General features: G+C 36.5%; 1 protein-coding gene across 2 annotated transcripts in view; it reads left to right on the top strand.

Annotated features, from left to right (window-relative positions):
- Positions 1–78: 78 nt before the first annotated feature.
- Positions 79–13,320, top strand: part of MOSPD2 (motile sperm domain containing 2) — a 34,091-nt gene continuing 20,849 nt past the window's right edge. Inside the window, exons 1-5 of one of the 2 annotated variants that reach the window (XM_068919675.1) lie at positions 79–306; positions 539–605; positions 8,800–8,955; positions 9,773–9,859; positions 12,386–12,540. In XM_068919675.1, the coding sequence (XP_068775776.1) occupies positions 298–306; positions 539–605; positions 8,800–8,955; positions 9,773–9,859; positions 12,386–12,540 (474 nt within the window). In that variant the 5' untranslated portion in view covers positions 79–297. The remainder of the gene's footprint in view (positions 307–538; positions 606–8,799; positions 8,956–9,772; positions 9,860–12,385; positions 12,541–13,320) is intronic. The other variant, XM_068919684.1, reaches the window with a different exon arrangement.

Genomic DNA, 13,320 nt, shown 5'->3' with positions numbered 1-13,320 from the left:
GAGAGGGCGAGCCATGCCGGGCCGGGGGCGGGGCCTAGACCTGGCCGCCGGGCACGGGGCGGGGCCGGGGGCGGGGCTCCTGCGTGGTTGGCCGCGCTCGGCGCCGCCGCGCTTGTGCTGGGCGGTGCGGGCAGCTGGCAGGCCCCGCCCCCACCCCGCCCCCCGCCCGGGGTCAAGCACCGCCTCCGTCCCTACTCCTTCTCTTCCCCCTCCCCATCCCCCGCCTTCCCCTCGCCGCGAAGCGCGCGCAGGTCCCGCTGCAGCTGCCGCTGCCGTTGCGGGCGCCTCCGCCGGACTATGGCTGACGTGAGTGGGTGCGCGCGCTCGCGCCTTCCCTCGCTACCCGCCGCTGCCGCGTGGCCGCCCGCTCGCGGGGTCTCCCCTCCCCAACGGCCCCCGCGCGCCGCAGGGGGCGGCGGTTGAGCGGCGCGGAGCGGAGCCAGGCCTGTCGGCGGCGCTCGTCCGGCGGAGCCGGGGCTGGCTCGGGCCTGCCTTTCCCTTCCTTTCACCTCCTTCCTCGTTTCTTGTTTCCCCTCAGCAGCAACAGGAGAAGGCCGCGCTGATAAGCGAGACCAGGCGGCGTTTCGAGGCGGAGTACCTGGCAGGTGAGTGGCCGGGGGTGGACTGGGAGCGTTGGGCTCGACTCTGTGTATGTGGCCTCTGACGCTTGCTCGGTAACGCGCTTCACCAGTGGGCTGCTTCTTCCCCTTTGCTCTTTCCCTGCCAGGTGAGTGAGTGTTTCTGCCTTTTCTTCAGGTGGCCGAAGCTACCAGGCAGGGATGACGCACAGAGCACCGTGTTTTCTCTGTTGGCTTTTGGTACTCTCTTTTGGGCTCGTCTCTCTGGGTGGCAAGGAGTGTTGAGGCAAAGGTTTCAGGTCCTTTTGACTCCTGGTTACTGTCTCTGGCTTCAGTGCTGGGCTGGAACGTTGCTGTGCTCAATCCTTTCTGGACATTGAAGGGGGAAAAAAATCTTGGCTCTAACCGGTTTGTCTAGGAAAGGAGTTGCTTTTCTGGAGTAACTTGCACTTTAAATTCATGCTGTGCTTAATTAAAATCGTATTCTGCATCCAACCCAACCCTTAAGTGCAGAAGCTTTTAAACCTGTAAATGAAGGACGGGAGGTACTGGGGGTATCTAGAGGAAAGGAAATGCTAGGGGAAGCTTAGAGGAGATTCCTTTCGATTCACGGTTGGTTTGCATTGCTTATAATAGCATGTTCCACTACTACCTATTTTCCTATCAACTGTAGCATTAAGGAGTGAGCTTTATTATGAATGTGTAAAGGCATTCTATTAAAAGTACAGTCCTATGCAATTTTTATTGCAATTACTTGGTTGTTTACTGTAGGAATTGCAGGTACCTCCTTTAATGTAAGCCTCAATCCTGCAAACATGTACTTTGTTTTGATGTTCCTGATCAGAATTGTTGAGACTTAATTATCACTTTTACACAATAGCTGCACGATTCTTATGACTTCTTTGTGATTGGGTATAGCACTTCTCTTGCAAACTTCTGAAGGGTCTTGAGTATGGTACGATTTTATCTCATGTGTTTACCATACTAATATTAATAAAGATACAGACTTTGGCCCTGGTTAGAGACGACATGTATTTCCGGGATGATGATAAAATTATTGGAAAAGCATCTTGGAGAATAGAGAATGTATTTTATCATGTGATGTCTCTATATGAGTAAAGATGTCTTTGGCGTTTTTAAAACTTTAGGTTCTGGAGAGAAGGACCATCTTAAGGTTTTTTGGCTATTGATATTTTCAATTAATGCATATGTTTCCCCATGATAGATGGTTCATCTTTTTTTGTAATCTATTATCTTAGAACTACACTCAAAAATTACTTTGGAAAGCCTAAAAATGCTCTGGGACAGTTACAGCTGCAAAAGAGGGAGTATTACCTTTTCAGGTGAGCTATCCCTTAGAACATTGGAATACTACAGAATACTACAGGCTGCAACAAAGCCTCTGCGAGACTGATTAAAGCCATTAAAAGAAGCAAACACTGTTGTAATTGCAAGGCAAATGATAATCCTACTTCTTGGATTTTTTTGTACAGTTATTTTTTCAGTAAGAACATTTTTAGGTCATGGTTTAGGACTTTTAGCCTTTTCAAAAAAATAAGATTAGGATTCCTTTGAGTTAAAGTTCTTAAATCTTTTCTCTGAATTTAAGAATGCCATAAGCAAATGAATATTGCCAGTTGAATAATTCAGTTGAAGTATGAAAAAACACAGGGATTTGGTGGTATTGTGATCCGTCTACCTTTACTGTATATGTTCTAAAATGTTTCCTCTTACTTGAAAGGGATATGGAGGTTTCTTTATTTAATAACAAAGAAACCCCAACAGTATGATTTTCTATGTTTTAAGGGTACAAAGCATTGCTTGATATCAAGTGATTTTAGTCAGCTTTGAAAAGTAGCGGCACTATCACGATACAATGTGAAAAGCAAACTGATACATTCTGTGAAAGTTTGGTGTGGTAACTCCATTTACAGATGAGCTGCAATTTTATTTCTTGGGGTGCAGCTACCACTGTTTTCTTCCTCCTATGAGGAAAGCAGTGTTTCTGGTTATTCTAAAGTCTTAGTGTTTGTGTTGTGAAGTGATTCTACCATATTATGGAACTCATAGCTGCTGGGCTCCCTTTGTAGAGGAGGAATTGCTAATGGTCACACATGCTGCTGTTTTCTTGCAGTAATTTTATTTTTGTTGTGAAATGAGAGCTTAAAGGGCCCTTAAAATCCTAATTTTGTTTGAAATTACTGACTATCAGATTACAATGTTTTAGATAAAAGCTAAATATATGAAAAATATATTTTAATAAGCAGCTGGTTCAGAAAAGCCTGATATTAACTGCCACATCTAACACATGCTGGAATATCTCAAGTAAAATTTATAACCCAGTAATATACTACAGTCTTGAGAGCTCATGTTCAAAGTTTGAAAGTACTGGATGTCTGCTTTCTGAATTAAACAGCTGTTTAATTCAGGTGACTAAATCAAACAACTGTTTTCCAAATGATGTACAATTTGGAAAATATAATGTCAGAGAACCTTATTGGCTCATATCCCCAAAATTTGCACGAGAATTTTCTTGCTGAAGTTGTTGAAATCATGTGGCCGCTGAGGCGTTCTAGAAGGAAAGCTTGACCAATCTGAGATCTTGTCTGTAAAACAATATTTTATGTTAAGTTTCCTTCCGTGAATTTTATAGCTGAATTTTGGACGACAACTGCAGTGCTTGTGAAAAACTTACACTCCTAGTAATTAAAACCCTTACATTTTGTTATTGTAAATACGCCTTGCAAACATTTCTTAGGCCAGTGGACGAGTGAATGATATCTAGTGTGGGAGTTGGACAGCATATTCTCTCTGCGGTTTGGAGTCTAATTTCAATTTCATTTTGTTTGAGTTCTTTGTGTGAGCTGGTGATGTAAAACATTTGAGTGGTAACAGGATCAATGAGAACAAAAGGTTGTTTTCCAGTACTGACTTGTGCTAGCTTTTTTTTGTAGTAAACAATCTTTTCTTTTTCTTCTTCAATGCATTTTTGCTGCTTAGAGGATTTCTAAAACCAGCTTTTAGTCTGGGGCTATTACTCCCCATTTTGAATATTGCAATGGAAATTATTTATAATCAGATCTTAGTTTCTTTCCTGTTCAGGTCTGGTTTCTTCTATTTTGCATATTTATCTTTCTTGTCCATATTCCATATCCCTTCCCATTTGTATCCTCTTTTCCTTTTTGTTTTGGGCAAAGCTGAATTTTCAGACACAATTTCGCAACAGAGGTTTCCCACTCCACTGTTTTGTATAACTCGTTTCAAAGATTGAATTTGGCCATGAGTTGGTTTTAGCCAATGACAAACTATGTGTTGTTACTCAAATGGGCTACTAGCAAATACAATTTCAGATATACGGGGCATTCTCAGAGAGAACAGTGATATGATTTTTGTAGAAAACTCTAAAGGCAATGTTTGGCATGCCTACTTTATCTACTTGTGCTCTGAAAATGCATCTTCCTAGATTCTTGGCTTTCAGACTGAGAAGGAAGCAAACATGTATGAATGGGGTAAGAACCATACTTTCATAGAAAGCAGCATGATATTGATTCTTGAGCTTTCTATTAAAAGTATTTTTTTCTAACCATTCCACAGTGTACTCTTTTCCTGAAAATTTAAATTTACCACCTTTCAAGGAAACAGATATTTGTATGTTTCTTTTTTTTTTTTTTAAATTGAAATAATTCACTACTGGGGATGGGGAGGAAGGGAAGGGAATTGTTTTTTTTCTCCTCCCTGTCCCTACATGGCAGGTGACCTTAAGTTGTTTTCGGTTTTGGCAATTTCTTGTCTAACAATCGGAAGTAAATATCTGAATGGTGTAATACTTAGTTTAACATGTTAAAAATCAACAGCCAATTAAAATGGGCTTCCTCTTTTTAGTGAGCAGCAGGTCTAGTCTGAAGAAGCAATCAAAGTTGTTATTTGAGTCCTGAGTAGATAATGATACTACAAAATTCTAAGAAATGTTCGAGATAAATAAACATTAGTCCATGGATAAATGATAGACCCTAATAATAGTTTTCAAGGCCAGAAGAACAATTAAGATAGTTAAGTCTGTCGTCTTGCATTATATAGACATATGCTGTAATCCCTATATCAGACCGAAGAGCTCTTACCTGAAGTATGTTTTAAGAAAGCAATAGTTAAATGTAAAGATTTCGTGTAATGGAACATTTGATGTACTTTAAGTTATTAATTCCAATTTATTAATATGGTAAGATATTTATGGGGTGGTCCACTTAGAGGTATGTAGTTGCTATGCTTACTTCTTAGCTTTGTGCAGCATTTTTTATTCTCTAAAATATCTTTTCTAAATGGTATCGTTTCCTCAGGGAGGAGCTGCTGCTTACATGCTGTAAATTCTGAACTTCTCTTGGACCTTTTAATTTTGAACATAAGTATACTGCCTGTTTTTCAGTGTTGTAATCTTTCTTCTCTCGTCTTTTTGGATTTTCTCCAGTTTCCATTCTTCTTAAAGTGTGGATGCCAGAAGAAAACACAGCATTACAGTGTTGGTCTACTAGTAATATAGATGGCAATGACAGAAAATGTTAATTAATACAATGAAAGTTAAAGATTGTACATCAAATAATTTAATCCTTCCATAAAAAGTACTACTGTGAAACCTGTGTTCATTTACTTTTATGTGATTCTGAAGTTATTTTTAGCGTTACTGTTTTGTAGGATGCCAGGTCTTGTATATTGGAAGTACTTCATAGCATTACACCTTAAGTTTGTCAAACAGGAAATACAGGTGTTCATAGAGAGGGCAGAGTGTTGTCATGGAAATTACAGAACTCCTCGCTTAGTCAAGAAAAAAGAAAGAGGAATAAATAGAAGCTGTTGTTCAGAAGGAACTTTTTCTGTCTTCTCCCAATCCTTTCCCTTTATCCTAAATGTTCTTTGGGGTAGACAATTTCATTATAGATTTTGTTGTAAATTTTATTTATCTGTCTTGTAGCAAAAATTGGTTAAATCGGTAAGCAGTATTCTGTCTTGCTAAGCTTACTTGATTGAAATAATGGTGTTGTGCAGTGCATGTGGAGGCAGTATTTGACTAGCTGATTTTCTTTACGTACCTGCAGCAACACATGCTCAAACAGTTTGTATATCATCTTGTTGCACTTAGTTATTGAAGAGAAGATAAAGTTTTGTAATGATTTTTCATATTCACTTTGTTTTTCATTGTGGTGCAAAAGTTTGGATAAAATGTTTTATCCTTTTTTCTTTTTTTTTAAAGTATTCATTAAATTAAATTTGCCTTTTTTAATGTTATGTATGTTCAGATTTTTGAGAAAATTTTAGTGGCCCGTAAATGTATATTCCGAGGCATGTTCTACTCAATATGTGAATTTATTTAAATGATTGTTAGATGCAAAAGGTACTAATCTGTCATTCTATTGACTGTTCTGCTTTCAAATACGTATTGAGAGCAGAGAAAGTCTCCAGAAGTCAATATAAAATGTTATCCTCTTAATTTCTAGCTGATAGTGTGTTGGGTTTTTTGTTTGTTTGTTTTGTAATTACACAGTAGCTAAATCCTTTATATAATTAGGGTATACATGGAACTGATCTAGGGAAAAAGTTTGGCAAATTGAATAACTACAGTCATTCTTAGCAGGAAGCTACTTAAGTAGTAGTAGTAGAGACTATAAGCCAGCTCAAAGTAAGGTAGCTCAGGTACTAGAGGCATCTATTACTTAGGTTAAAGTAAATCTTTGATCTTTCAAAGCCCTAATTCACCATGGCTGGTGTGCTTCTTTTGTTGTAGCTAACTAGGGATGTGTATTTTATGTCACGGTATCTCTGAAAATGAGTTAGATGGGAATGCGTGTTACACCACTGTAAATGGGACTTCCAACAACTGCAGTTCCTTACGCGCTATGCAATTTTTCAGATGCCAGTTGTTTTTCTTGAATGTTGCCAAGGCTTTTTTTTTTTTTTTTTTTTTTTTTTACTGTGTATGAGGTTTGGCTCAGGCAGTATTTCTTTGAAGTAGTCTAACAAGCCTTCAGTTTCAGACAAAGTAGCTAAAAGAAAAATATAATGTTAAGTTCTGGGACCACTTTTTATTTATTTATTTATTTAGAATTAATCATACTATATTCATGTGCTGAAACAGTTTGCTAAGAGAGGCTGTGGAATTTCCACCCTTTGAAGTTTGAAAATTTGACTAAATGAAGTCCTTAGCTACCTATTTGAACCTAGAAGTTAGCCCTATTCTGAGCAGCAGATAGGACTAGGTGACCTGCAGAGATCCTCTCCGGTATTAAGTTTTTCTGTGATTCTCACTTGCAGCTAGATATTGTTAGCCTTTCTGTGCCTTCTGCCAATCCCAGGCAAAACTGTCCAAATCATAAATCATTGGGGGAATAAATGGTCAATTTTTTGGATAAGCAGTTGAGACTTCACAAAATTGAATACCCTAGATCTTTGCACTTTATTCCATCTGTGGCTCACCTAGAGCCACAGAGAAGCTAAACAGCATTCCAGTCTTTCTTGCTCTTGAGTATTCACACAGCAGGACTTAGTCAGAACGTAGGAAAAAAGCTGTCTGATGTGAGTGTGGAAATGATCAGAGGAGGCCCTGAAAGAGAGTGAGAGAGCAGGTTTTCAGTGGTTTGGAGCCTGGTGGACAGAGGAACAAATAGGGGGCTAAGATTGAGGAAAGTAGAGCTGAGGCTGTGCTTGGCTGAGGAATAAGCTAAGAGGGTGGAACAGAATCAAGGGGAGTGGAAGTTTGAAACGTAATAAAGAAGTAGAAACTGAGGAGGTAGTGTATCTGATACGAGGTTGCATGTGAAGAGATGTATAGGGGGTGCAGCTATTACTTTTCTTAGTAGATGGGTGCGTTTGAAATGAATATATTCCTAAGTTTATATTGATAATTTGTAATGGGAAATTGAGAATAAAAATTAAGAAACAAGTAGAATGTATCAAGCTTTTAAAAATAGATTAGGCCAGTAAAACTAAAAACGTTACCAGAATTTAATAGTGTATTTTTTCTTAGCGTCTTCATCGCAGTTAAGAGCTCTGGTTGAAATAGGCATACCTAGATCATCCAGTAGCTGTTTTAAATACTTATGTCAATTATGATGTCCCTAAAGGTTGTTATTTTAAGTTTATTGCTGCTGAAAGAGGAACACTCTTTCCAGTAAGTGAAAAATAACATCTATTTCATTAAGAACCAGTCTTAAATCTCATGCTAGCTATGAGGGGGCAAATCAGTTCTTCTGACTATTCACTTGTATTGATTTTTGAAGTGTTTTAGTAGTCAGCAGAGATATGTATCAGTGCATGTTGCTTTCAGAAGCCTCTTTCTGTCATGAGGTCTTAGTTTATTTACATCTCAATGGTTCATAAATTGGCTGTGCAACTTCTCAAGAGAAAGAGGAGCATTGATCTGAAAACTGAGCCTCTTCATCTGAATATACCTACAATAAAAACAAGTCCATTTAGATATTTGTATTTTAAAGATTTATTGTTAGAAATGAGATAGGTTTTAAAAAAAAAAAAAAAAGGGAAGGAGCAGCTGCAACCCCTTTCTCATTGTAAGTACTTCTTAAAGCATGTTAACCTGTTGTTCCTCTGCAGCAATAAGAATATGAGGCTTTGGGGTTTTGCGCTGTTCTAGAGTAGTGTATTTGATGAACAGTAAGGTAACAATTTATAACAAGTGTGAAATGGGTGATCTTTTTCAAGAGAACACTTAATTTTGTTCAGTGTGCTGGTGCATAAAGTGCAGTCAAAATAGTCATTTTTACATCTGTTCTCTAACATTTCATGGTCTATCATGCAAATGCCTACAGTTTACAAAATTCAAGCTTGAATTGCTAATGCTCGTTTATATATGCATTCACTGATACACAGGTTCTTAGACTATATACCCACTTATACGTTAATTATAGAAACCTGTCTGTCTCTAGGAAAACTACACCTGTCATAAACACAGCTTTTTGATTGGTAATGGTTTTTCTTTGAATAAGAATCATTGAAAATATTTTTCTAGTGAGAACAATCTGACAGTATTTCTAAATGTCATAGTAGATGAGAAACTGATTAAAAACTTCTGTCATCTTATCATATGCTTTGCTGAAGTTTGAGACTGCGAAAGGAATCCTGTGTATTTAGTGGATGGCTATGCTGAAGCTTGACAAATCTCCTTTTTGTGTTTTCATAGTAAGTGCTGTATCCTTACAATAATAAATTTCTTTGCTAGATAAATCAGATAAATATGATTCTAGAGATGTGGAAAGACTTCAGCAAGATGATAAATGGGTTGAAAATTATCTAATTTGGAGGCACGATGTTGTGGATGATACATTGAAGATGATTGATGAAAGCTTTCAATGGAGGAAGGAGTACACAGTTAATGGTAAGTTGTGTTATATAATTATTGGGATGAGGCACATTGCTTTCCTATTGGAACTACTGCTAGCCCGTGTATACCATTTCATTAAGCACCTTGTTCTCAGAGGTCATACAAGTGCCACAGTGTACTAAGCAAAAACTTTTCCATTCAGTTAGAAAATCGAATATTAGGACTATTGCTTTTGATATTGCCTAGTACTTTCTCTCTGTTTTGTTGTGCTTCTATATCTTTATTTGCTATCTTTTAGAGTAAGGTTGTTTGGGAGGAGGGAAGGAAGGGAGGAGTCTTTTGTTCTGTCTCTGTACGTTTACCAGAATGAAATCCTTTTTCAAATTTGAAACTTTGGTGTTGTGATAAAAGTGTTCGTCCTAGCAGCAATTACTCTAATGGCCTGAGACCCTGGAGAGAATAGATTCGGGTTTTTTTAATATGCTCTGAAAATGTTTTGAAGATCAGCTTTATCCTCAAGGCTTTAGAATCTAATTTAAGAAAGGATAAAACAAGAGGGCTGTAGAAATTTGAGGAAAAATAAGAAAACATTTACAACACTTTGTCTTCCCTCAAATTTTTATTGTTTTCTCTTCCTAAGTAGATCCTCCTCTATAGCATGAGAGGAAGAAGATAGTAAAGTGTTTCAAACAAACTCAATCTTTGTGTTAATTGATGAAATGCACTGGCAATTTTTGGGGGTTTTTTTGTTTTTTTTTTTAGAAATTGGGTTTTGTATTTTGTTGCAAGACTTCTGCATTTTGTAGTGAGTTTTGTTAAGTTAAAAATGTGATTATTAACTTGCTGAAGTAATCATTTTTCCCACCTCCAGACTTGACTGAATCTGTCCTTCCAAAATGGTTATTTGAAAGTGGTTCGATCTTTCTACATGGATATGATAAAGAGGGCTATAAATTATGTAAGTTACATAGAATATAATATTTTCAATCATCTATCATTATTTTGTTTCCAACCTTTTAGCAGCATTCATCTTTAAAAATAAATGCTTTAAAAATAAGTTGTTATTGGCAACTGCCTTTACAAAAATGATGAGCAGTTGATAACTTTCAGGATCTCTTTGGAGCACAGAAGTGGAATGAGCAAAGCTTATCAGCACTTCTCAAAAATCGTAAACCTTTATCTTAATTATCAATGCAGATTTTATCTTTTTTGTTGATTTGCCTTATTCTACATGTTCTGTGGTGAGTATATAGCTGCAATAAGCCTTAATTATGTTATAGTGCATTGTCATTGCTTTCCCAGCAACCCAGCACTTTCTCACATACTTGCAGTGCTTCATAGGCTGTAAGGTTTGATTTCTGTTTATATCATTGTGACGTTCAGTAATGGTGTGGACAGCTGAGGAATTCTAGGAGAAAACTCTTGAGTGTCACTTTAATTTCTAGTAATTAAAGAATAAGATTTTTAGAGAAATAGTAAAAATTTCCTGAAGTACTTTCAAGTTCATTAGTGTATAATAGATGGGCAATGTTGTTTTCTGTATATGGATAGCAACATTTTTCCTAATTAAAAGCGAATACTTAAATACTATGAAACGAGAGTTGTTAAAACAAATCACTCTTGCAACTTGCCAAACAGTGATTTTAGAAGTTGAGAAAACAAAATACTAAATCTGAAATTCTGCTTTTCCTTAGTCTACCAAGACTAGTTTCGTACCTCCAGAAATAGTTTAACAATCCAGTGTTTTATGGAAATGACTGCCTTTTAAACACTGCGATATGCTAGTATTGCAATAAAATCACAACTAGAAAAATGCAGCTCTTATTCTGTGGCTCTACTTTGTCAAACTATCCCTTTTTATCATTGTAAGATCCAATACTGTATGGAAAGTTGCTACTACCTTCATGACTTTCTTTTTTTAGCCCGAGCTCAAACAAAGTAATTGGGGATGAAGGATGATGAAACCTTTATATAGTATTGAAAATGATTTTACTGTACTTTCAGTTTGAGGTTATGAATAGACAAACTGAAGCAGGAAAACATGACTCTTGCATCTGTGGTTGGAGTAAAACAAGTTGTCATTATTTCATGGCAAGAATGCATAACTTGGGTGAATAATGACTTTTGATGTTAGTGTCACTGACAGTGTATTACATCGTAGCTGATGTAGTTGCTGGCAGCGATTATGTCATAGCTAATGTTTTAATTTCCTATTACCCGAGTGTTTATTCCTGAGACATTTCGATTGGAATGTCTATGTCTTGGTATACAAATTCAGAGTATGTGGTGGTCATGAGTTACTGGTTAGTCAGCATTTGAGAAGCATATTTCTTGAGCCAGACATGACATAGTCCACACTCATTCCAGTATGTAAAATAGACTTTTTAAAATGTAAAGAAACTCTTCAAGAATTATTGCTTATTTACAAAAGAATTCTGTGTTTGCACAGGATATCTTTCTGAAATTCGGTACCTGACAGCATCCAGTTAATGTGCTACATTTCAAAAAAAAAAAAAAAAAAAAAAAGTAGTTTGTCACTTTATACAGTTTTCTTACCTGGAATTGTTAGTATGTAACTCTGATAAGTCTTCTCAGTGTCTTTTTATTTCCTTTACTTAAAATAAGTAAAACTTAGTTAAGCTTCAGAGAGGAAGATATTAGAGTACCTCTACAATTGTTTTCAGAGCTTATCTTTTTTTTTTTTTTTTGTTGCACCAAAAATTACACACATTGGTCCTTCTCCAAATACATACTTTATCACTTCACTGTGCGATTAGTCATTCAGTTTTAGGCTTTTTTATAAAGTCTGTTACTTTGAAATCTACTTTTTATGGAAAAACTTATCTCTACGTGCCTTATTCCTTATTCCAAAGGATATGAGTTGGGCTTCTGAAGGAAGGATATGCATTAGACTTTCATTATATAATGTTGCTTATATTCTGAATTCTTAATTTTGTTTTAGAAAGGTCTGTTACTTTTTATATAATTCACAATAATTATGGGTAAATAATTTTTCAAAGCACTACAGTGATATGGAAAATTTAAGCAGAAAAGGCAACATAGAAGCGACAGGCAACACAATCACAATATTAGCAATATATACAGAACCTGATATATCTCTGAGGACTTCATGAATTTAATCTGAAATTATGAAATAAGTCATATTCTAGATAAGATATAATAGAAATATTTAAATAAAATACATGAAAAGTATTTTTCTACTATACTATTTCTTCCCTATTTTATTGCTTATTATTTTCCTTTTGTCCTTTTAAAAAATTTTAAAAGTTCTGGAATAAAAAGGCAGGCAAGAAAAAGAAAAAAATGCAGCTGTTTTGTAGTGGCTGCAAAATCAGTTGAAATTTAGGATACAAAAAAGGAGATTTTGAATTTCATAATGCATCTTTTACTGTCATCAGTATAGTATTTTCTGTTAATTTGAATCCATTTTTGTATTTTTTTTTTCTTTCTTTCTCCTCCTAAGTTTGGTTCAGAGTGAAACTTCATATAAGAGATCCTAAACAGCAACTTGAGAAAAAGAAACTGGTAGCTTTTTGGTTAGAACATTATGCCAAGAAAGATCATGGGAAACCCTTAACAGTGGTGTTCGACATGGCTGAAACAGGAATCAGTCACATAGTATGTATTTTTATTTTACTTTCTGATTATTTTCTGAAATATTTAATCCAAGTCTCCTTCTCCTACTCTCCAGGTCCTGTGCAGTCCATTAAAGCTAAATAATTTAACAGTAGCTCACAGCAGCGATCTGTAAGGCTTCTCATGACTTGAGCTGTTCCCTAAATCCTTTGTTACATATTAAAATTTATTTTTTAAAGTCTTACAGCAAAAAAAAAAAAAAAAAAGCTTAAAGCTTTCTCTCTGCCTTTTCCAAGCAAAATGGTTACTGTTGCATTGGGACCGTGCAGGGGCAACAAAACCTGTTGAGAAGTTTTTACAAATAATTATGAGGTAATTCAATATTGCAGGCAGGACTGGTGCTCTTACGTGTGACTTAAGAACTGTCTATCCACACTATTAACTATAATACTAGAGCCATGTTTTTTAGATAACATGAAGGAACATGTTAGAAACATGAAGGATTAGGATCACGTTCTTTATGCAGAACTACAATTTGATTTTGCAATTTATGGCGCATATCCTGAAGAAACTTATTTCCAGTGTCTTGGAAACTTTCAGAGAGACAGTTTCAGCAGATGCTGTTCATAAGTCTCCCATTGTACAGTCTTTCTCTGTAGTATTTTTAAGAAAACAGAAATGTTTTTAACAGCTGTTTGTAGCACAATAAAATAAATGATATCAAGTTTATTTTAAAAGAATATGGAGTTCAAAGTTCTTCTCCAGAGCGTGTTTCATTTGCTTGTTTCATTGCTAATGTAGTCTCATCCACTCTCAGCTTTT

The sequence above is a fragment of the Struthio camelus genome, chromosome 1, assembly GCF_040807025.1.
Source record: "Struthio camelus isolate bStrCam1 chromosome 1, bStrCam1.hap1, whole genome shotgun sequence".
Taxonomy (NCBI): Eukaryota; Metazoa; Chordata; class Aves; order Struthioniformes; family Struthionidae; genus Struthio; species Struthio camelus.
Note: the sequence above shows the minus strand (reverse complement) of the source record. Positions and strands in the feature narration are given on the sequence as shown.